General features: G+C 37.9%; 1 protein-coding gene across 4 annotated transcripts in view; it reads left to right on the plus strand.

The window, feature by feature from the left end:
- PDE10A (phosphodiesterase 10A) overlaps positions 1–21,776 on the plus strand; it is a 129,265-nt gene that overhangs the window by 62,336 nt on the left and 45,153 nt on the right. For 2 of the 4 annotated variants that reach the window (XM_087969051.1, XM_087969061.1), the window contains exons 3-9: positions 4,208–4,236; positions 5,523–5,643; positions 8,711–8,760; positions 15,612–15,752; positions 17,742–17,897; positions 20,226–20,276; positions 20,708–20,787. In XM_087969051.1, the coding sequence (XP_087825177.1) occupies positions 4,208–4,236; positions 5,523–5,643; positions 8,711–8,760; positions 15,612–15,752; positions 17,742–17,897; positions 20,226–20,276; positions 20,708–20,787 (628 nt within the window). The remainder of the gene's footprint in view (positions 1–4,207; positions 4,237–5,522; positions 5,644–8,710; positions 8,761–15,611; positions 15,753–17,741; positions 17,898–20,225; positions 20,277–20,707; positions 20,788–21,776) is intronic. The other 2 variants (XM_087969056.1, XM_026675207.2) reach the window with 1 other exon arrangement.

Here is a 21,776-nt window from a genome sequence, read left to right on the forward strand (position 1 = left end):
TAAAACTGGATGCGACTCACTTAACAACCATCTTGCTCAGCAATGGAAATTCCAGTCCCAATTGTGTCGTAAGTCAAGGACTAACTAACTGTGTCAATGTAAAGGTTAAAGATCCTGCTGTAAAAGCTGGAATGCTGTCAGTTCTGTTCCTTCCTTAGGCCTGTGTGGCGCAGCGGTTAGAGTGCAGTACTGCAAGCTACTTCTGCAGCCAACTGCTTACAATTTGGCAGATCAAATCTCACCACTCTCAAGGTTAAGTCAGCCTTCCATCCTTCCGAGGTGGATAAAATGAGGACCCAGATTGTTGGGGGCAATATGCTGACTCTGTACACTGCTTAGAGAGGGCTGTAAAGCACTATAAAGTGGTATATAAGTCTAAGTGCTATTTCTATAAGCTGGTTGGTGACAAAAAGCAAGGCCCAAACCATCTATTTAGCAATAGCAATAGCACTTAGACTTATATACAGATTCACAGTGCTTTACAGCCCTCTCTAAGTAGTATACAGAGTCAGCATATTGAACAAAACAATAAGGGCCCTCATTTTACCGACCTCAGAAGGATGGAAGGCTGTGTCAACCTTGAGCTGGTGAGGATCGAACTGCTGACAGTCAGCAGAATTAGCCTGCAATATTGCACTCTAACCATTGCATCATCATGGCTCTTTATCAATGCACAATGGACCAGGGTGATAGATGGCAGATTGTAACCAGCATGAGCTGTCACAGACTGTAACCTGAATGAACTGTCACTGAATGAAATAACTTGAATCCTATAGTGAATTGATTCAGACTGATTACAATGTCTGTGTACACAATCTGCCAAATAAGACTCAGGACCAACTAACCCAGGGGTGTCAAATTTGATTTCATTGAGGACTGCATCAGGGTTATGTTTGACTTCGAGGGGCTTGGGTGGGCATGGCCAGGGTGGGCATGGCCAGCTTGACGTCACTCATGTCAGGGACGCCTGTGGTGGCCCGAGAGTTCTGCCAGCGAAAACAGGTTCCTGAGCTCCGTTTTTGGCTGGGATGACCTGCAACACGCTGCCAGCAAAAACGGAGCACACGGCCCTTCCAAGTTCCATTTTTGCTGGCAGTGGCACCACAGGCCAGTCCTTTACTGTTTCCAGGGTGGCCCTGTGGGCCAGATCTAAGCACCCGGTGGGCTGGATCTGGCCCCCAGTCCTTGAGTTTAACCTATTGGAGCTGAACTAACCTATTGGAGTTGTACAATATTGGTAAATGTTGCACTAAGAAACTTTTCAGTTATGTTCTGTCTGAAAATATTTGTCTTGATCAAAATATAGCTAGGTAATCCTTAGCATTATAATGGCCCAGAAAGGCTATGGACAAATTCATTTTTCTTTGCTCAGAGTTCTGTGCATCCATGCTAACATTCTAACCACGTTATAATCTCTTCTACCTCATTTGGATAATTTAATAATTCTCTTTGAAAGACTAAATTGAAGAGAATTGTAAAACTATTTTTAACCATTTCAACTCTTAACTTTTTATATGGTCACTAAAGATAAAGTCATGCCCTTTATGTCAGCCCTATTTTACCATATTGTATCCGCAGCATTTTGATCTGTGTGTAGATTTTGCATGAGGACAATGATATGGAACAGTGGAGATGTGAGACTAAGAGTAAGACCGAAAACAGTACAGAGAAATTGAGGGACTGGGTTTCTGGTTTGGTGTACTGCATTTCAGTTAAGCATGATGTGGGCAAACCTCTGAGTCACAATGTATTTGTTGGGTTTATAGAACAGAATACACTTTTCATTTTATATATAGCACAAACTTCTTTCTAATGCACATGAACAGTGCACATATTTTCATTTGGCAGTTTTCCTATAAAACTCAAAAGACAAATAAAGCAACATAACCTATGGACTTGGCAAGCAGTTTCAATGGCATGACAACATTATCTGTAATGTATACAAGTGCAGAGTTTTGCATTTGCAGTCTGCCTGAAATCGGACACATTCAGTACAATATTACATTACAACCCATGAACTCTTCGGTTTTTCACATTCTTGGTATTTTTTATTCTAGATGAACTAGACATTATGAAATATTATTATACAAATTCATAATACTCTTATGCAAAAAGCTGTGTTATTTCCTGGAATATATAATCCAGTTTTTAATCCTTTGTTATAGATACATGCATGAAATGCAAAACGATTTTTTTTGTTTATCTTAGGCAGTCATAGTGCCAATCATAGTGAATAATTAAAAGTCCAAAAACTCCTTACTCCTTACATAAATAGTGAGCTTGTGGTATGAATGTGACTTTTCCTATCAATATCCAGAAGAAAATTATCTTGTATAATTCACTCAAATATCTTAACATTTACAGAAGTCCCAAATATGTCAAGTTTGGACTTCTTACTTAAAGAGAAATATGAGCTGATAGGTTGATTATTTTATACTCTATATTATTAGAATGTTGGTAGAAATTATTACTGTTCAAATAAAAATCTAAATGCTATATAAGATGTACAGTTAATATTCACTTTGTGATGTCAATGTAACTGCAGTCTTAAACTGCGGAACTCAGAAAAGAGGAAGGAGAATTGTGATGTTAAAACTTCCTTTCATCTGAATATTCTGCTATATTGAATCCAAATGAAATCATGAAATTTCTCAATTTTTGTTCAAAAGGATCAGAATTAGTCTAAACTAGAACTACAAAACAATGTGATTGAAAAGATGGATTGAAAAGTTGGACAGACATATTACTCACGAGAAACGAATGTTTTAAAGATGGTGAAAGAAACATGAGCAGAACTGACTACTCATCCAGTTTGGTTCAGGTTTCACTTAATTATTTATTAGTAAAATACCAGGAATAAAAGTTTTAATTATTTTATTCCATATTAATACTTTTCAAAGGAAATAAGAGACTCAGTTCACAATCTCAGGACACAGGTAGCAATATTTGGTATAGGTAGTCCTTCAGTTGCTGTGACCACTATTTGAAGTGCCTTATGGGATTGTGAAATGGATCTAGAAGAGATTTGAGACATACAATAGAACTGTAATGCAGTATAATTGTAATTCTTGGTTTCTTTAAGTATACACATCCTGTGCAGCAAGTTGTTAACCCAGATTCACAGGCAGTTCATTTATAGTACATTGCATTAATTTAAGTAGAAACTTGCAAAACGTATAGTTCTGAAGGCAACATTTCTCTAATCAAGGTTTCCTAGCTAAAAGCAATTAAAAGTGTTCTTTATCATCAAAGAAAAGTCATAAAAATATAGCCAAAAATAGCCAAAAAAGCACTCTTACTCTAAAAGCTCTATTTCTTAAAGGAAGTGCAGATCTTTCCAGAATATATTGAATCTTATGATCCCAAATGGCAAAATGACTTAGTATCAGTTTCTCACTCTTGTATAAACTGCATTTAAATTTATTGGATCTTATTGAATCTATTGTCATGGTCTGGATTAAGTGCTGGATTAATTCCAATACGGTTAAAAAAGAGAGACCAAAAGAGAGAAGCGTGAATTTATGAGAAAATACATCTTTAGTGCACCCTACAAATGCAGCTTCTGTTTGTAGCTTTTATATGGTTTTGTCTGCAATCTAGTGAACATTGAATCAGATAGCACCAAAATCTGAGACAAAGAGGAATGCAAATTTTATAGCTATGTTTAGTAGAGTGGGGTGATGAAGCACTGCAAATAATAATAAATAATAAATAAATAAATAAATAATAATCTTACGAAAACTAACTTTCAAACTCTACTGATAAACTACTGTCTCTTCTTACCAAAAGAAATGCTAATATTTTTACCAGAATTCGAAGAGTAGGATTCAGTAGGATGTACAGTTACAGTAGTTTCTAAGTATCTTTACTCATGTTAAACTGGTTCAGACTGGATATGTTTTAAGGATCTGTCAGCTACTTGACATGTGAAGGAGTACGCTGCATAATAAATTAGATTTACCAATTAATCGAATAGACTTTTATTCTTTAGTTAATGCTATAAAGTAAAGGAACACATGCAATTAAAATAGGAGCTGAAAATCTTCAGTTTCAATTTTTGTTAAATATGGGAAGAAAGTGTCAGAATAATTGCACAACTTTGATTTTTTTTTTTTGAAAAAAAAATAGAAACTGGTTCTTTTCCTATTCTCTGAAATGATTTTAAATGTATTAAGAGTATCCATTTATTTTCTTCCTTTTCCAACAGATGATTCAGTTCCTAAGAATGTCAGCAGGGTAAGTACTATAGCATTATGCCTCAGTTCTCGTTAAGTGACTGCTTGTTAGTTGAGGACTCTGCCTCTACATGTGGAAACCTTTAAGTCAGGGTAGTCAAACTCGTGGCTCATGGGCCGGATATATCACGTGCCCACACCCACACCCACTTTACCGAAGGGGGAAAAAGTCCCGATACGTCATATGACACAGCAATGATGACGTGAGTTTGACACCCCTGCTATAAGTCAATTTAAATGTCTCTGTTGTACTTGATGATGGTTGGTATATCATTCCCAACCCCCCAAAAAAAAACAAGAAATAAAAAACCACTTTCATCCAATTTTGTGTAATTTATCTGGGTTTGGAAATTACCGATTACATGATCTCTTTCAATATTTAAAGGCACAAAACTTCCCAAAGCTCCTGGAAGCAATTGTGGTCCCAAAAGGAGTGGCTCTGGGTTATTCGTCTCTTAACTTTTAATGTGCAGAACAATAGCAGAATTGAGATGGAAAGTATACACCCAGGCAATCCTTTCTCAATTCTCTAGTAGGAAGAAAATAGTTTGTTGGATAGACATGATTTATCCAATGTTATCAGGATCCAATTTGGGATTCCAAACTTTTGGACTCGTGCTGGAACCCATCTTCAGGAAATTTTTCTCTAGCCTAGAGAGACGTTTCCTGAAGATGGGCTCCAGCACAAATCCAAAAGCTTGGAAGACAAAACCTCTGGTGTCCGACCCAGGTTGTATCCTGCAATATTGTCTTGAGAACATATATTTTGCCTTCATTCATGATCGGTTCCTTTTTATTTTCTATGGAATGTAGGAGTCACTACTTTTAACCTATCCACATTTCCAAAATATAATAATTATATCTTTGTAGAAATACAGGAAGCTGCCTTAAATCAAATAAACATTTCAGTGAGTTCAGTATAGCATTATTTACTCCAATTGGTATAACCTTGTTAAAAAAATTGCATTGCCTTGCTTTGCCCTCTGATGCTGAGAATTGAATCTGGAAGAATTTGTATGCAGCGCATTCAACTATGACTAACTTGTACAGCTGGTTTCAGTATGAAAAAAAAAAAAAAGATTGAACTTGGAACTTCAGTCCATAGGAAATTGATATTGATAAACTGTCTAGAAAAATAGGCTCTTGTGATTCACCTTTCTCTTTTGTCTGAGCATTTAATGTTTTCTCAGCGGAACTTTTCATTTATAAAATAACTTATTTTTCTCATAAATGCCACATAATTATTTATTCATAGGATATTCTGAAATGTATCCTTATTTCCAATAGTACCACAATCCTGATATGGAATCAATGGTGTACGACCTAAACAACCATTTAGAGAAACGGACGGATATTGCAGGGAACAGTCAACTGCTCTTGTATGAATTGAGCGCCATCATTCAAACAGGTAGGAAAGTATGTTTTATATTTGGAACTAGAATCTATGCATCCGTTTGAGGAAGTTCATAGAATATCATCATAACGCTTCACCTAAGGGGAAAATTATTGAAAGGCCTGAAGGGTACCATGGTCAATGGTACCGAAAACTACTAAGAGGTCCATGAGACCAAGGACCATGGCAGCATTCCCCATCCTGAGGAGGTTCCCTGTGGTGAGAGACACTGAAAGAACTCTAGGGCTAACAAGGAATGATCATTCCATGGCAGGGGACTGATAATACCCCCCCAAATCAGCAGTGGGTTCCTACCTGTTCTACTACTGGTTCGGTGATCGTGCTTGCGCACAGCTTTCCACACGCCAGCTGAGGCCTGTGGTGCCAATCAGCTGAGAGGAGAAAGGAGAGAAAGGTGCAGGGGCAGGTGGGAGGACCGATCCTGCGTTTTTCTCTACTTTCTCATCTCATCTGGTCATCCGAACCTTTTTTTTTTAGTAACAGTTTGGCTGAACTGGTGGGAATTTTTGCTACCAGTTGAGTTGATCTGGGCAGAACCAGTAGCATACCACTACTGCCCCAAATCCAGATCATGATGTCACTGCCCCAATCCAAACACCAGATCTAATGTGTGACCCTTGTGTGAGTTTGGCCTTGAATAAGTTGGACCAGATTCATGTCTACCGTGATGTTCACGAACACCCGTCTGACTCAGATCCCAGACCCACAGATAACGGATGACAGATAATCAGAGTTGGAAGGTCATCTAGTCCAACCCCTGCCAAAGTAGGAGACCCTACACCATTTGCAGATGGGAGGTTGAGCCTGGGGAACTCAGATTCAGCGTCCAGGAGCACACACTTTTCACACCGATGACCATTGCAGCATCCCTATGGTCAAATTCAGACTCTTGGCAATTGATACATATTGATGATGTTTGTAGTGTCTCAGGGTCATGTGATCACCTTTTGCCATCTTCTGACAAGCACATTCAATGGGGAAGCCAGATTCCCTTAACAACCATGTTACTCAGGTTGAGTCAGCCTTCCAGCCTTCTGAGGTGGGTAAAATGAGGACCAGATTGTTGGGGCAATATGCTAAACTGTTTAGAGAGGGCTATAAAGCAGTGGTTGCCAACCAGTGGGCCTGGGATCACTGGTGGTCCATGAGAAAATTTTGGTGGTCTGCAGAGAAATGTCTCCCCCAAAGCACTCCCCCCAAATCCAGGCTGCGCAGGAACACAAGGCTGTGCCACCCACATGGCCCACACACCTGCTGGCCCCCCACTCTTCAGCCGAGTGAAACCTTGAGTAGAGCCACATGAGCTGGAACTGGAAGGTAAGACCAATGGCGGGGGAGGGAAATCTGCCAAGGGTGGCTTGCTGATGTTGGTGGGAAAGTCGGTCCCATATTCCAGAGCTGCAGTAGTCACAGGACTGCCCCTTTGGTCATCCCAGAGTAGCTCCTCTAGTCCATGGCAGGCCAGTGCACCTGGGTGGAGGAGCAGCTGTTCTGGGATGACCAAAGGGCCAGTCCTGTGAGTACTGCAGCTCTGGAATAAGGGACGGACTTTCCCACCAATGTCAGGAAGCCATCGTCAGTCAAAATTCGTATTAGTGATCCGCGGGATTTAAAATTATGAGTATGGTCCCTGAGGCCTAAAAGGTTGGCGACTCCCTGCTATAAAGCACCGTGAAGCGGTATACAAGTCTAAGTGCTATTGCTATTACTAACTTAACAACTGCCATACTTCACTTAAAAACTTAGCAAGAAAATAGGACAAAACTCAGCAACTCAATTAGTAAGTTAAGGAGTACCGGTATAACGTTTTATATTTATTGTGGATGTTTTATTATTTATAGCGTTATATGAATCACTGATGATTTTAATACTTTACCATCATGAGTCAACTGGAATTGATGGCATACAAGTTTATGAATCATTTGAATGAATAAAAAGTTAAAGTGAATTAAAGATACTGAATCTTATTACACTGTATAATCATGAAATCATTTTTATTTTCTTAATTTGGTACAAACTGATATACAATCTAATAGACTAATTGGAGGAATAGGATTCTGTTACATACAGAATAACATAATAATGATAATTTGCCTGATTGGTGTAATGATGGCATTTAATAAATGACACATATTATGTTACATTAAATTATTTGCATCAATTTATATAATTTATGTAATTATATAATTACATGAATGAATTGGGACAAAGAGTTACATACAAAGTTTAATGCATCCAGTTTTACTAAACTGAGGTTTCACTGTAGTGAAAAAAAATGTATGTGTGAAAACATAAACCTAATTTTTGACATAATCAATAGTTAGTTTGCATTTATCCTTTATATGTAGAAATCAGATGGTTTTAGATGAATATTTCCCGTTTTTCCTTATCTTTCCATTTTAAACACCTTTTAGTACAGTGCTGGTTATTAGATACTGTTGTTAAGGAATGGATGTTGTGTATTTATTCACTGAGTCTGTTTCCTGAGTGATTACATCAGAGTTAAGATTTCATTATTGATTATACTAATGAGGTAGCAATGACTTCTGGATCCAACAAAGTTGGAATTCAAAGCAGGAAATGAGCTGCAAGCTATTAACAGGAAGTAATGGGGTAAACGTGTCTGGAGCAACAAATTTGATTGGAAAATATTTTTCTTAAGTTGCTCTAGCATTCCACTTTTTTGGGTAGTACAGAATATAGGACTTGTATTTTTCAGTTTCTAGTGAGTAAATTATTTAATTACTAAAACATGTCAGTATTTAGCTTACATAGATTTAAACATTTATTTTGTTTTAAAAGTAACTTTTCTCTTTAACAATTTTTGTGTGTAATTTTATTGACTACTTATTGATATTTAAACATTGATATTGATGTTCCAATTTCATGGGATATATGAATGCAGGATTTATTTTTTTGTTATTTTACACAGTTCTTCGTGTTTAATGCTTTATATAGAGTTTTAATATTTAAAACATATACTTGGGCTAATAGGAAAGTACTCTGTTCAGAAATAGAACATACATCATTTTTTAACTTTTTAAAATGGTTGTTTTGGCAGCTACGAAGGCTGATGGGTTTGCATTATATTTCCTGGGAGAATGCAATAATGTAAGTATAAATGTGGAAAACTGTAATTTATAGAAATAATCTTCTTTCCAGGGTGTTTTGTATAATATGTTGCACGAAGTTTCACAGAGGATAACTATTCTAGGCCGCTTAGTTTCGTAAAAACTGTAGTTGATGAATTAAACTATTGAAACAGTTTTCTTCTTTGTACACTTTTCAAACATCCTCTGCAATGATTTCTTTTAAAAATCTACCAAATTGTCATATTAAATCAATCTGTATTGCAGATGCAACTTGTTGTAAACTTACTTCTAGTCCTGGATCTAAAAGCAGCGTATGCATTATAAGCACTGACATACAGTACTGATAGGTTACAGCCGTGATGGCGAACCATAGGCACGCGTGGCGAAAGTGGCACGCAGAGCCATTTCTGCCGGCACGTGAGAGGTCGCCCAGAAGAGCCCCACTGCGCATGCATGCGTGCCCCCTGCCAGCCAGTTGATTGTTGGGTATCTGCCACGCATGTGTGGTGAGATGCGCACACATGTGCAGGGGGCGTGGCATATGCATGCACAGAGGTGCGCAGCATGGGGGGGGGTTGCATGTGTATGTGCAGGGGGCAGGGGGGTTGCACACATTGCATCATGGGTGCAGGCACACAAGCGCATGCACATGAGCGCACTTTCGGCACGCGACATGGAAAAGGTTAGCCATCACTGGGTTATAGTGTGTTGGCTAACAAATAGTGCGGCCTCTTTTAGCTGTTCATCTTTGGGCTAAATTACTCTCTACTCATTGAAGAATCCAACCAAAGTATCTCCATCCCATGCTTTTTTTTAAATAGCTTCTACAGGAACATATCTCGAGAAGGAGATTCTCTGTTTGACTGAGTAATTGGCTCCATTGCCAAACTGTTGATGATATTCTGAAGTTGTATTTAATATTTACTTGGAATCTGCCTTCCTGTAAATTTAATTCTCCTCAAATTTTCCTATCACCATTAACACCCATATAATTAGCACTTCATGCTTTGGGTATGTACATGGGTAAATATTAGTTGATTCTTTGCACAAGACAGTGCCACCTAGAGATTTTTTAGTATTTATAGAATAGAATTGCAAATAACAGGGATTGTTAATATTTCTGGTGAATAAAATCAAAGGTACTAAGTGGAATTTCATATGCCCAATGTTCCTTTGGGGCATCTCCTTTCGACTAGACTCGCATGTACCCCTAAAAAATCACTTCTCAGAGACCATCTTTAGAATTTTGTATTACGATGGTTCTCATGTGAGGAAGAAGGTTCCAAAATTCCTTCAGACTAGGTTTCAGGAAGAAAAGCATATTTCAGTTGATGCAAATCATCTTTGGTTCCAAGTTAGAATCTGTTGTTTGTCTCCCAGAGCTTACTTGGTATAAACTAAACATATCATTTGTTTTAGGTGACCTAAAGTTCACTCCTTCTTACTTCAAGAATAAATAAAGCACACATAAGCATTCAAATATGATGCCAACTTTATCATAAGCCTATTAACAGATATTACCAATATAGAAGCATAATATTAAGCTGGTATGAAGTTTTATTCATGATAATACACTCTATTAGACTATCAGGCTGGGCCCATATATATTTCACCCATCTCAGGCATACTATCTACATCTTTTTCAGAAAAAGAGCTATGTGTGCTGGGTCATATACAGCAGTGGTTGCCAACTGGTGGTCCACAGAGAAATGTCACCCCCAAAGGAATTAATTCAGGCTGCGTGGGAACACAAGGCTGTGCCACCCACATAGCTCGCAGGAATGCTCTTCGCCCACTCACTCCTTACCTGGCAAACTTGCCTGCTAAGTTGCTATTTTTCCTTTCCCCACCCCAACCATCAGCTGTTCTGCTGTGCTGGGAGATTTAGATTAGCTAGAAAGCAGGAAATCGTTGCCTTTCTTGCTTTCTAGCTAATCTTTAGGTCTTCGGCTCTGCTTTTAAGCACAGCTGAACTTTCCTTAGGACTGAAGCTTCTATTATTCCATGCAGGTAGCCGATGGCAGAAAGATAGATCTCTGAATGAATCTGTGATTCTGTGAGCAACTCAATCTGCCTGCCTGCTTTGCCTGATTTTGGGTAAAAGTTGCTCTTTTTTTAATAAAAAAACCAATATTTACATAAATATTTATAATATTTACATACAAGCCATGCCCAGCCAGTCACATGACCACCAAGCCACACCCACAAATTAGGCCATGCCCACAGAACCAATTGTTAAGAAATTTGAATCCCACCCCTGCCTCTGTGTGTGTGTGTGCATGTGTGTGTGTGTGCGCGTGTGTGTGTGTGAGAGAGAGAGAGAGAGAGAGAGGGAGAGAAAGAGAGAGGGTAGATCAGATCCCTCTCTCTCTCCCACCAACATCAGCAAGCCTCCGTCAGTCAAAATTCATATTAGTGGTCCCCTGGATTTAAAATTATGAGTTTGGTGGTCCCTGAGGTCCAAAAGGTTGGCGATCCCTAATATACAGAATCAGTTTTTCCACAAGCCCTTTCTTTTTGCTGGATACAGAGAAGTTCTGTTCCTTTTAGAAAAAGCAGAAGTTGTATGCCAAAATTAAGGAAAGAAGATGATGATGATGATTTTCTCCCAAAGGCCAGGAGGATCTGAATGTTGTAGTCACATGGACCTATGCTACATAATTAGCAGGTTGCATTATGTATTTCTCCCCCAATTTTTGTAGAGAATCTAGCTTTGACTTTGAGAAGAAAGTAGGAGAGTATCTCTCACATCAGAATCAAGAAGAGGATGTAGGGTAAGACAAAGATAGGTAAAGGAACTATCAAACAGTTTTCCCTGAAGCAGATCCATATTATATAGACACAGAGGACTTTGGATATAGGAGTTGGAGATTTCTGCTTTTCGCAACAGAAGCTCAGCTAGGCTTTCCCTACGTGATCTCATAGTAATCAATATTGCAGGATCTGATCCAGGTTGGTCATCAGGACCAGAGGTTTAGTAGTCTGAGCTGTCGGATTTGGGCTGGAGCCCATCCTCCAGAAACTTCTATCTCACCGCACATTCTGGCACGTATATTTGCCTTCATTCATAATCAATATTGCATTAAATTATCATTTTCCTGACATGATTAATTACTTATCATTTCACTAGAATTATTTTATTTATATTGAACTATTTGAAACTCTCAGCATATTTCTGTTCAATACTTTTATGTATTGGCAATGAAATCTCTTTTCAATTATTCTTATAGACAAGCCTAGTAAATATAGAATTACATAATTTAAAAAACATTGTAACTTAATTGTGCATGACATGTGTTTAACCTATCCCCATAGACTAGAATCTTTGAAATTTTTTGTTGCTTAAACTAAGTATTGCTGGCAGGGGGAGTGAGGCAGCATGCTTTTCTGAGAGAATGCTCCATATTGGGTGATACCACCAAGAAGGCTACTGTTGGCCATTAGGCCATGATGCAAACTCATCATTAAAAATTACAAGCAAGATCTATTTTTCCTATTTCAAATATCAGGCCAGTACTTTACAACTGCCTTCAGTTGTATGACATAACATTGATTTATACATTGAATAAATGCTTATGGGGTGTATATAGGGTAGATTCATAAATAGGGATCCATAGGTTGGTGTGTAGTTGCATATTGAAGTTCTGGTAATAGAGAAAAAAGAAATGAATTCTGGGGAAAATGTACATTCTGAAGAAATGTATAAGTATAAATATGATTCAGGAAAAATATTCAGTTAGGTGGCAATAATGAATGGAGGTAATGAGACTGGAATGATAGAAAATGAGAAGAAGTACAGAAAAACTGAGTTAAAATTGAATCAGAATAGCGACTGTTGAATATCTGCTTAGAAAAAAGTCTGTTTTTTAACAATAGGTTCATGAGTCTACTCATGCATATACATGACAAAGAAATAATATAAACCTGAAATGCATGCTTGATTTGTTTGCTCAACATGAAATGCTGAGAGAAGTAGATAAGAGATTATGAATCCTGATCTTCCTACAGGTCTTAATTGAATACTCAGTAGTGGGGTTTTAAAATTGATTGACACAAGTATTCATTACCCAAAGCATATTTGCTAGTGTTCAGGTGTTGATCCTCAATATTGTAGGGGAAGAACTTATCTGATTTGCAATGTCTGTGGTGATATAAGTGAATTCAAATCTTTGGGATTCCCCCTGCCCCCTTTCATACGAGGTTTAAAGAATAGTACTGCCACTATTGCAGTGTTTTGTAACTACATAAAAATCAAGATCATTCAGGTGAAAGTGATTATAGACAAGCAACAAGCTAGCCTTCTTAATTGTAAGAGCACTGCAAGACATTTAGACAAATGCACTTTCATATTTTATTTATTTATTGTATTTGTTGACTGAGGGCCACTTTAATCACAAAGTGATTTTTGGTAGTTTACAGAGTAGGTAATGTACAAAACATGAGGTAAATAACATCAAGTAAATAAAACCAAACAAATACTCACTTAAAGAATACATTGGCTCACATGGGAGGAGGGGAGGGTTAGAGAATAATAGTACAGGTAGTCCTTGACTTACAATCATTTGTTTAGCATCCACTTGAAGCTATAATGGTACTGCAAAAAAGTGAGTTATAACTGATCCTTGCGCTTACTACCATTGCATCATTCCCATGGACACATCATCAACATTTCGGCACTTGGCAAATGGATGTGCCATTTACAATGGCTGCAGGTCATGTGATCATTGTTTGTGATCTTCCCAACCAGCATCTGATAAACAAAATCAATGGAGGAAGCTGGATTTGCTTAAGAACTGCACGATTCACTTAACTGCTGCAGTGATTTTGCCATGGCAAAAACCTTGTAAAATCAGGCATGACTCCCTTGGCAGCTGCTTTGTGTAGCAATGGAAATTCTGATCCTGTAAGTCTAGGGCTACCTCTACAAACAGATTTCCTACTGGATTACTAATGTGGAGCAAGCCAATTTTTCCTATCCTAGAGCCTGAAAAATACCTAAATTTTTATTATGGAAGCTCTAAAAGTACGTGGCATGATGGCCTAGTGGTGAAGACGTTCGCCTCCTACTCAGAAGATGGAGAGTTCAATCCTAGGTAGCAACCGATGTTTCTCCCCCCAGGGTGCAAAGAAAAAATATTTACTGAGAACTCTGCATGGCATCAGGAAGGGCATCTGGTTGGTAAACGCTCAGCTCCTTCCATACACCCTGACTCTACCCCAAATTAAGGGATTACAAGGTGCAAAAAGGGAGTTATGGAAGCTTTAAAAGGTGAGGACCAGATGAGTCCCAGGGCATGCAGTTGAGAAGGTGATAGTGATAGTGCTTTGTAGCTGTGACATGGTCAAGCAGAAGTCATAGAGATAGTCTGTCCCATAGGTAAATGGAATTATTTTTGGCGTACTGAATTTTAGAAGGCATCCTAGTGTATGGGGGAAGGTATTACTGATATGTGGCAATGTGTTGTGTTTAGAGGAGTCAGAGGAGATGGAGGGGGTGCCTGGATTACTATTGGGGCCTGTGGAATGCTCTGAGGAGCAGGAAGTCTCAGAACCAGATGCAGAGTAGGGCCCAGGCTCAGGCGGAGAAACAGCTGTTTTCAGGGCCTGAGCTGAGTGAGGGGGAGGAACAGCTGGGGCCTGTCCCAGATGTGTGTATGTGCAGAGTGTGGAGAGGAGACCAACACAGGACTGAGGCCCAGCTATCCTGAGAAAAAAAGAAATGTTAACAAGCCCCTGGCTGGGATATAAGGAGGAGGGGTGTGGGAGGTGTGGTTGTCGGAGACAACCGTTCATGCTCTAGAAGAGTTCGCTCCGGTGGATTCCTTCCCAGGATTTCCTTGCCACTATCCAGGTTGATCAGGATGCTTTTTGTTGGGATTGAAGCAGTGGTGGGATTCATTTATTTTTTTTACTACCGGTTACGTGGCTGTGGCTTGGTGGGTGTGGCAGGGGAGGGATACTGTAAAATCTCCAGTCAGAGGTGGCATTTGCCAGTTTTCTGAACTACTTAAAATTTCCTCTACTGGTTCTCCAGAACTGGTCAGAACCTGCTGAATATCACCTTGAAATGCTAATTGAGTCTCCCTGCAGGGAGACTGCTACGGCTTACGAATCACCTAAGGATGTGTGACCTGGAGCTCTGTCAGGGAATGCTGTGTATTCCTGCCTTTCTAAATAAAAAGGGGTTTCTCCTCATGAGTAGGCTATTGAGTGGGGTTCGTGAAGGCTGGGTCAGAACACAATGGAATTAGAAAGTATTACTTCACAGAAGGAGTAGTCGAGGTTTGGAACCAATTTCCATCAGCAGTTGAGTTTAATCATGCTTGGGATAAACATGTATCTATCATCTGCCAACATTTTAAAAATATATATAATAAAATAAAAAAATAATTAATTAAATAAATAAAAAGAAAGCAAAAACCGAAACAAAAGCTTTTAAGGGCAGACTTGATGGACCACTGGATCTTTTTCTGCTGTCAGTTTTCTATGGATTCTATACAGGGTAGCTTATTTATATTTTAAGCTCTTTTTATTTTCTTCTTTCATATTTAAGTTCGCATGATGTTCTAATGAGTTTGATTATATAGACTTGAGGTAGGTACAAGCTGTGAGCTTTCTGATGGTCATTCATGACATATAGAATATTAATTATGAATTGGAATCTATGTAATAATGGATTGACTCACATAGCCAATCTTTACTGTTCATCAGGCTGCATGAGATCTACTTGAAACAAAACAATTTTTTTGTCATATTTCTAGTGGCACAAACATTGAAAGTATGCTGTTAGATTTTGCTTTTATATGTGTTTAATGATTTATTGTGGAAACAATTTAATTGGACTTTCTTTTTTTTCCTTTTGTTATTCAGAGTCTTTGCATGTTCACACCACCAAAAGTGAAGGATGGACAACCAGTACTTGTTCCTGTAGGACCAGTTAAATATGGCACCACAATTTCTGCTCACGTAGCCAAATCCAAGAAAACACTATTAATAGAAGATATTTTGGGGGTAAATTGTTATCTTCCTTAAAAATAATATTGGACAGACCATTAAAGAGTAGTTTAGTCGGGTAAAACAAGTCAGATGGAGTGACTTTTGGTATTGGTAGAAAGGAACTTTTCAAATATATTGAAGGGGAATGTTGGGAATGGGATGAAAAGCACGTCTACTGTGAAGGTTCTAAATATGTCTTAAGAAAATCAAGGTCTTCAAGCTAGAATTATTAATTTTTGGATAAAATTGATGTCTAAAAACTGATCTGTGCACAATGTCTATGGAGAATCTCAGTCATCTTGGTCATAGTTGTCCCAATATTGCTTTTTTCGAAAGGCAACTAGACTTTGTTTTTCCTTGAAGATGTTTCGCTTCTCAACCAAGAAGCTTCTCCAGTTCTGCAGAAGAAGCTTCTTGGGTTCTTCCACAGAATTTGGGTGATCCCAGCACAACTATTTTGTGATAATCCCCACAATATGTTCTCAAAATTCTAAATATGGCCAGAATCAATTTACCTACTTCAGTTTGCCCATTCAAGCAGTCCTTATTTAACAACTGCAATTAGGTCTGGTAATTCAGTTGTTAAGTGAATCGGTTGCTAAGTGAAACAGCAACTGTGCTTATGACCTGTATAGGCTTTCCTTTGCTTTACAGAGCTGTGAAGGTTGTACAGGTGAGAATTGGTCATAAAGTTACATTTTCATTGTCATCATAACTGCAGATGGTCACTAAATAATGCAGTCATTGAACAATGGCTACCTGTATCCAAATTCCCCAGTTTAATCTGCTTTTTTGTCATTCTGAATCTTTCTGCCTTTAATTCTACTTAGGTGCAATTCAGTAGTAGAACAATGCAATGGCTGTATATGGTCATCCAGGGATTCATACAGAAATGTTTTTTCTAACCTGTATGGAGGTGTCAGGAATTTAAAACTTTTGCGTGTCAAGAATCTTTTCCCTCCAAAATATGATGTTTTAGAAAAACAAAAACAACTTTAGTAATATCGATTACAGTGCCTAAATTCCAGAAACATTTTTTTGTTACATTATAACCAATGCAATTATGCTGCAGCTTCCATTTTTTGGGAAACCATAACTTTACTGAAAGTTTGGTAGCAAATGCTGTTTTATCAGCATGGAACAAAAGTGCATGCATTATTTGATAAATATGAATGCTGTATATACAAGAGTATCATTCAGTAAATAAAATTATATAGATGTAAAAACTAAGGGCTACTGTCAGAAGATGAAGGAGGAGAAATTCACTATAACCGATCAAGTCCATTGCAAAGAGTTAGGGTGGTTTAGAAAATGTGGAAAATAAGTGTGATAAGTAAATAAATACAAATAAATAAATAAAATAATGTAGAATTTTCCCCATTCTTTTTTATGCATAAGAAAAGTGCTGAAAAGAAGTCACTGACCAATGCAGATACTTTAATTTGATAAAAAATAATAGATCAGGAAAGGTCCATATACTTCTCTATGCATCTTATCAACATAATGTACTCTGCACTTTATGATGATGATGATGATTACCATTCTTTTGCCACAATTTAGCATCAAGTGTTTTTACATTAAATTATAATAATTATAATTGTTTAAATTACATGCATATTTTTTTATTTTTTGGCGTGTTTATGTAGTGTATATTGGAGGTGGGGACTCTTTTGAGAGCTGTATGCAACAAAATTTCATTTAATGTATGCCGATTAGTGTACATTTAAAGTGACAATAAAGTTATTCTAAGCTCTACTTTTCAGCATTGGACAGAATCTCTGGGAGAGAGAATCAGTGAATTTTTGCTTAAATATTTAGCTATCCTATAAATAAAGTTATTCTAAGTTCTACTTTTCTGCTTTTCAGCATTGGACAGAATCTCTGGGAGAGAATCAGTGAATTTTTGCTTAAATATTTAGCTACCTTAGCTTTTTAATAAAACTGTTTCATTATAAATGAACCAAATATTATATCATTAATATAAAACAGCACTTGCCTTTCTAGGATGAACGATTCCCCAAAGGAACTGGGCTTGAATCAGGAACTCGTATCAAGTCTGTACTTTGTTTGCCAATTGTGACCGTGCTTGGAGATTTAATTGGTATCCTGGAGCTTTATCGAAAATGGGGTAATGAAACTTTCCATCTCAGTCATCAAGAGGTAAATCTTAAATGTAGGAGTGAGCATGTTCATAGATAATTCCATGCAGCTAACATGTAGTTCTGTGGCTGGAAATTATATTGAGGATATTCAATTGCTAAATGAGACTACCAAGATACATTAAATCAGGAGTAAAGTTTTGTACAGTGGCATGATGAGCCTAAGACAATAGGTTGAACATCCTTCAATTGACCATACAGTTGCTATTGATCCTTAGCGCTTTTTGCAAAATCATCCTACTTAGCTTTAGCAATTGTGTCAATGCTGCAATCAGAAGAAAGTTTTCTTGATGGCCACGCCAAGATTATGAAATAGAAGTAAAGGGTCAGATAATGCCACGTGCTGACTTGAACCACCACCAATTGAGATCCAGTTGTCCCCTTGCCACAAATAATGTCCTAAGATGTGGCAGAATCTTACAAATGGCAGTGAGTGTTGCCATTGTTCAGTTTGGTGATATTTGTTTCTCTGGGCAGATTTTATCAATGACCAACCTTGCTTTCTCTTTAAAAGTGGATGACTGCCATTTCAATGACAAGTCTATGTTTAATACATGAAAAATCCAGAGCAAACCTCTTATGCTCAGTGCGAAGATTTTGGGACTATGTATTCTGTACAGAATGACGCTGGCAACTCCATGGGGTAGAAAAACGCAATATTCCATAAGGAAATTATAATGCTAGATTTGTATATTTCTGGATTCAGTCTGAAGAAGGAGCACAACATTAATATCAGTCCATTGCACTTTTGTCCCTCTTCTATTTATTTATTTGATTTTTAACCCACTTTCATTATTTTCTTGTAAACAACTTAGAGCAACAAACATACCTAATACCCCTCCCTCTTCCTATTTTCCCCAGAACAACAACCTTATGAGTTGGGTTGAGCTAAGAGAGAATGACTGGCCCAAAGTCTGCCAGCCGGCTTTGTGTCTAAGGCAAGACTCACAGTCTCCATGTGACTCTTCCAAGCAGATTTTTTTTTTAATTGTTGCACACCTATGGACAGAATCTTGCCAAACCAAAGCAAGTAATGCATATACTCTGGGAAAATTAGGGGGGAGTTGTATTCACCCCTTTTCTCTCACACCAACTATCTGAACTGGGTTGTTTCTTGCTTCTCTAAAATGTATTCTCTCCCCCCTGGGAATTTGGACTACATTCCATCACGAAAGCTGATTCTGGCTTTAAATATCCTCTTTATATCCTCATTGCCATTTTATTTGTAGTGTCTTTGCCAGATACCTAGATGTATAATATAACCTGTATTGTAGCAAGGCACAGAATAAGATGGGATTCCTTAGGGAGAGCACTTTTTATCCAATATCTCCCTCCCTTCTCTCCTACTTCTCACATTAATAATGGAAGATTGCATAAGATCTATTGCAAAGCACTTATTTATAGTATTCCAAATAGTCAGAGTTTGCTGATGTGTCTCTTGGATTAGACTTGTAACTAGTTATAGGTATAGATAATACTGTAGGTCTTTTGGGGATAGTGTGGTAGCATCTGAGTTGCATTTCAAATAAAATAGGATAGGGTTAAACCAAGTTTTTTTTTTTATTTTTGCTTCCATTTCATTTTTTTACTTTTGGCTTTGGGTAACTTGGCATTTTAGAGGCAGTGTAATCATATCAGTGTCCATGGGCTCTCCATGGACACTGATATGATTAAGTACTGCTATCTTTCCACAAAGAGATGAAGACAAGGAGGTGGGAGCAGCTATTATCTTGCATTAAATGATCAACTATATTAAATGAAATAGTTTCGTTTACATTTTTAATCCTACTATAGGAATTGCCTGTTTTGAATCTGGAATACTTTTGTTATAGGTAGGCGATGTTAAAGAGCATCAGAACATTTTCAGAAAGGTTGTAAGGCAGGAGGAGTGGGCAACTCTGGTCCCTTTATGACCTGTGGACTTCAACTCCCAGAATTCCTGAGCCACCCATAGATCGTAAAGGGGTCAGAGTTGCCCACCCCTGTTGTAGAGGATGTTTCAGACAAGATGACTCCCAAAGGTTTTGCACCCTATAGTCTTTTATATAATGATATTTTAACATTATTGTTTTAATTCATGTTCTTATTTTAATTTTCTGCTAGATAACTCAAGTAGTATATTTGTCAAATAAATAAATATTGTAATATTGAATGGAAAAATTAATAACATAATTATTGTACCTAGATGTCATTTAAACGGATAAACCTTTTTACTAGATGTAAACCCTTCATTATTGCTTACATAACCCAAATATGGGTAAACTTTGCTAGAATTTTCAAAACACAAATTTTGTAATCTTCCAAGTAAACAAAAGTTTGTTTTTTTCAGATTGCAGCAGCAAACCTTTCATGGGTCTCAGTAGCAATGCATCAAGTAGAGGTAAGTCTCTGGATTAAATGTTAATTTTCCTAGGAAGAATAACTTAATTCTAAGGATATAAAATATTATTACTTTGTTCTGTAATATTTGGATATTGAAAAAAAGGACATTAAGTTAAAGGCCTTTCTTACCATTTAATAATTTCTTCTAATTTGAGATCAGTCTAGATCAGGTTTGCATTTTGAGCACTTTTCTGAAAAGAGAAGGCAGGTAGTAGTTTTCAGGTCAGTGCCATTTTTCAAATGTATGATTGGAGTTATTAGCATACATGTGTCCACAATTAACCTCAAATTGAAGTACAACATGCGTGAGGTTTGAATTTTATATATGTATTTCCCTGCTTTATTTTTTTTCTTAGCAAATCCTGGACAGGTAATAACTATGTTGGTAGACTCATTCTGATTCTGTTCTTCTGCTTAAATAAGCAATAGTCTTCCCAATATTTGCATCAGGTATCCAAGGGTTTGGCCAAACAGACTGAGCTGAATGACTTCCTGCTTGATGTATCAAAGTAAGTGACATGAAAGTGAGTCTCTACAGCAGGGTTGTAAAACTCGATTTCATTGAGGGCTTCATCAGGGTGATGTCTGACCTCGGGTGGCTGGGTTGGGTGTGGCCAGGGTGGGCATGGCCAGCTTGACATCACTCATATCAGGGGCACCTTTGGCGGCCCTTGTGCTCTGCCAGTGAAAACATGCTCCCGAGCTCTGTTTTCAGCTGTGGTGGCCTTCTCTAACCCTCTGCCAGTGAAAATGGAGTTTGGGAGAGCCGCACAAGGCTCTCGCGACCTCCATTTTCAGCTGAGACAGTCTCCAGCAACCCTCTGCCAGCAAAAACAGAGTTCCATTTTCACTGGCAGAGGCACCGCGAGCCGGTCCTTTGCCGTTTCCAGGGAGGCCCCGCGGGCCAGATCTAAGCACCCTGTGAGCTGGGTCTGGCCCATGGGCCTTGAATTTGACACCCCAGCTCTACCGCCATATTATGATTATTTTTACATAATTAATATAGATATATTTACTGTGTTTTTTTCATTGTTCTGGAAATTGGTTTAAGAGTATTCACTGTGCAGTTTCATATGATTTGAATAATGAAGGCTATTACAAGTAGTCATCATTTAGTGACTGTTCACAGTTATGATGATGTTGGAAAGGCAACCTTTGCAGGTCTGTAAAGCAAAGGGAAGCTAAAATAAGATCATAAACACAGCCATGGTTTCACATAGCTTTGATTAATGACCAAGTTGCCAATCGTAATTATTTTCACTAAATGAGGACCACCTATATACTCATAAATCATAAATGGAACAGGTCCATACGATCATTATTTTATAATATGCAGTATTATTACACCAATGTTGCATTTGTTATATTTATATCCTGCTTTCCACTAAAACAATATTCTATAATGCAGTCTACAACAGGGCCATCAAACTCACGGTCTGTTGGCCAGATGTATCACACACTGGCCATATGCCCACACCTGGTTTAGTGAAGGGAAAAA

Source organism: Notechis scutatus, chromosome 1 (genome assembly GCF_049901735.1).
Source record: "Notechis scutatus isolate UNSWTSFEM ecotype Mainland chromosome 1, rNotScu1.2, whole genome shotgun sequence".
NCBI lineage: Eukaryota > Metazoa > Chordata > Lepidosauria > Squamata > Elapidae > Notechis > Notechis scutatus.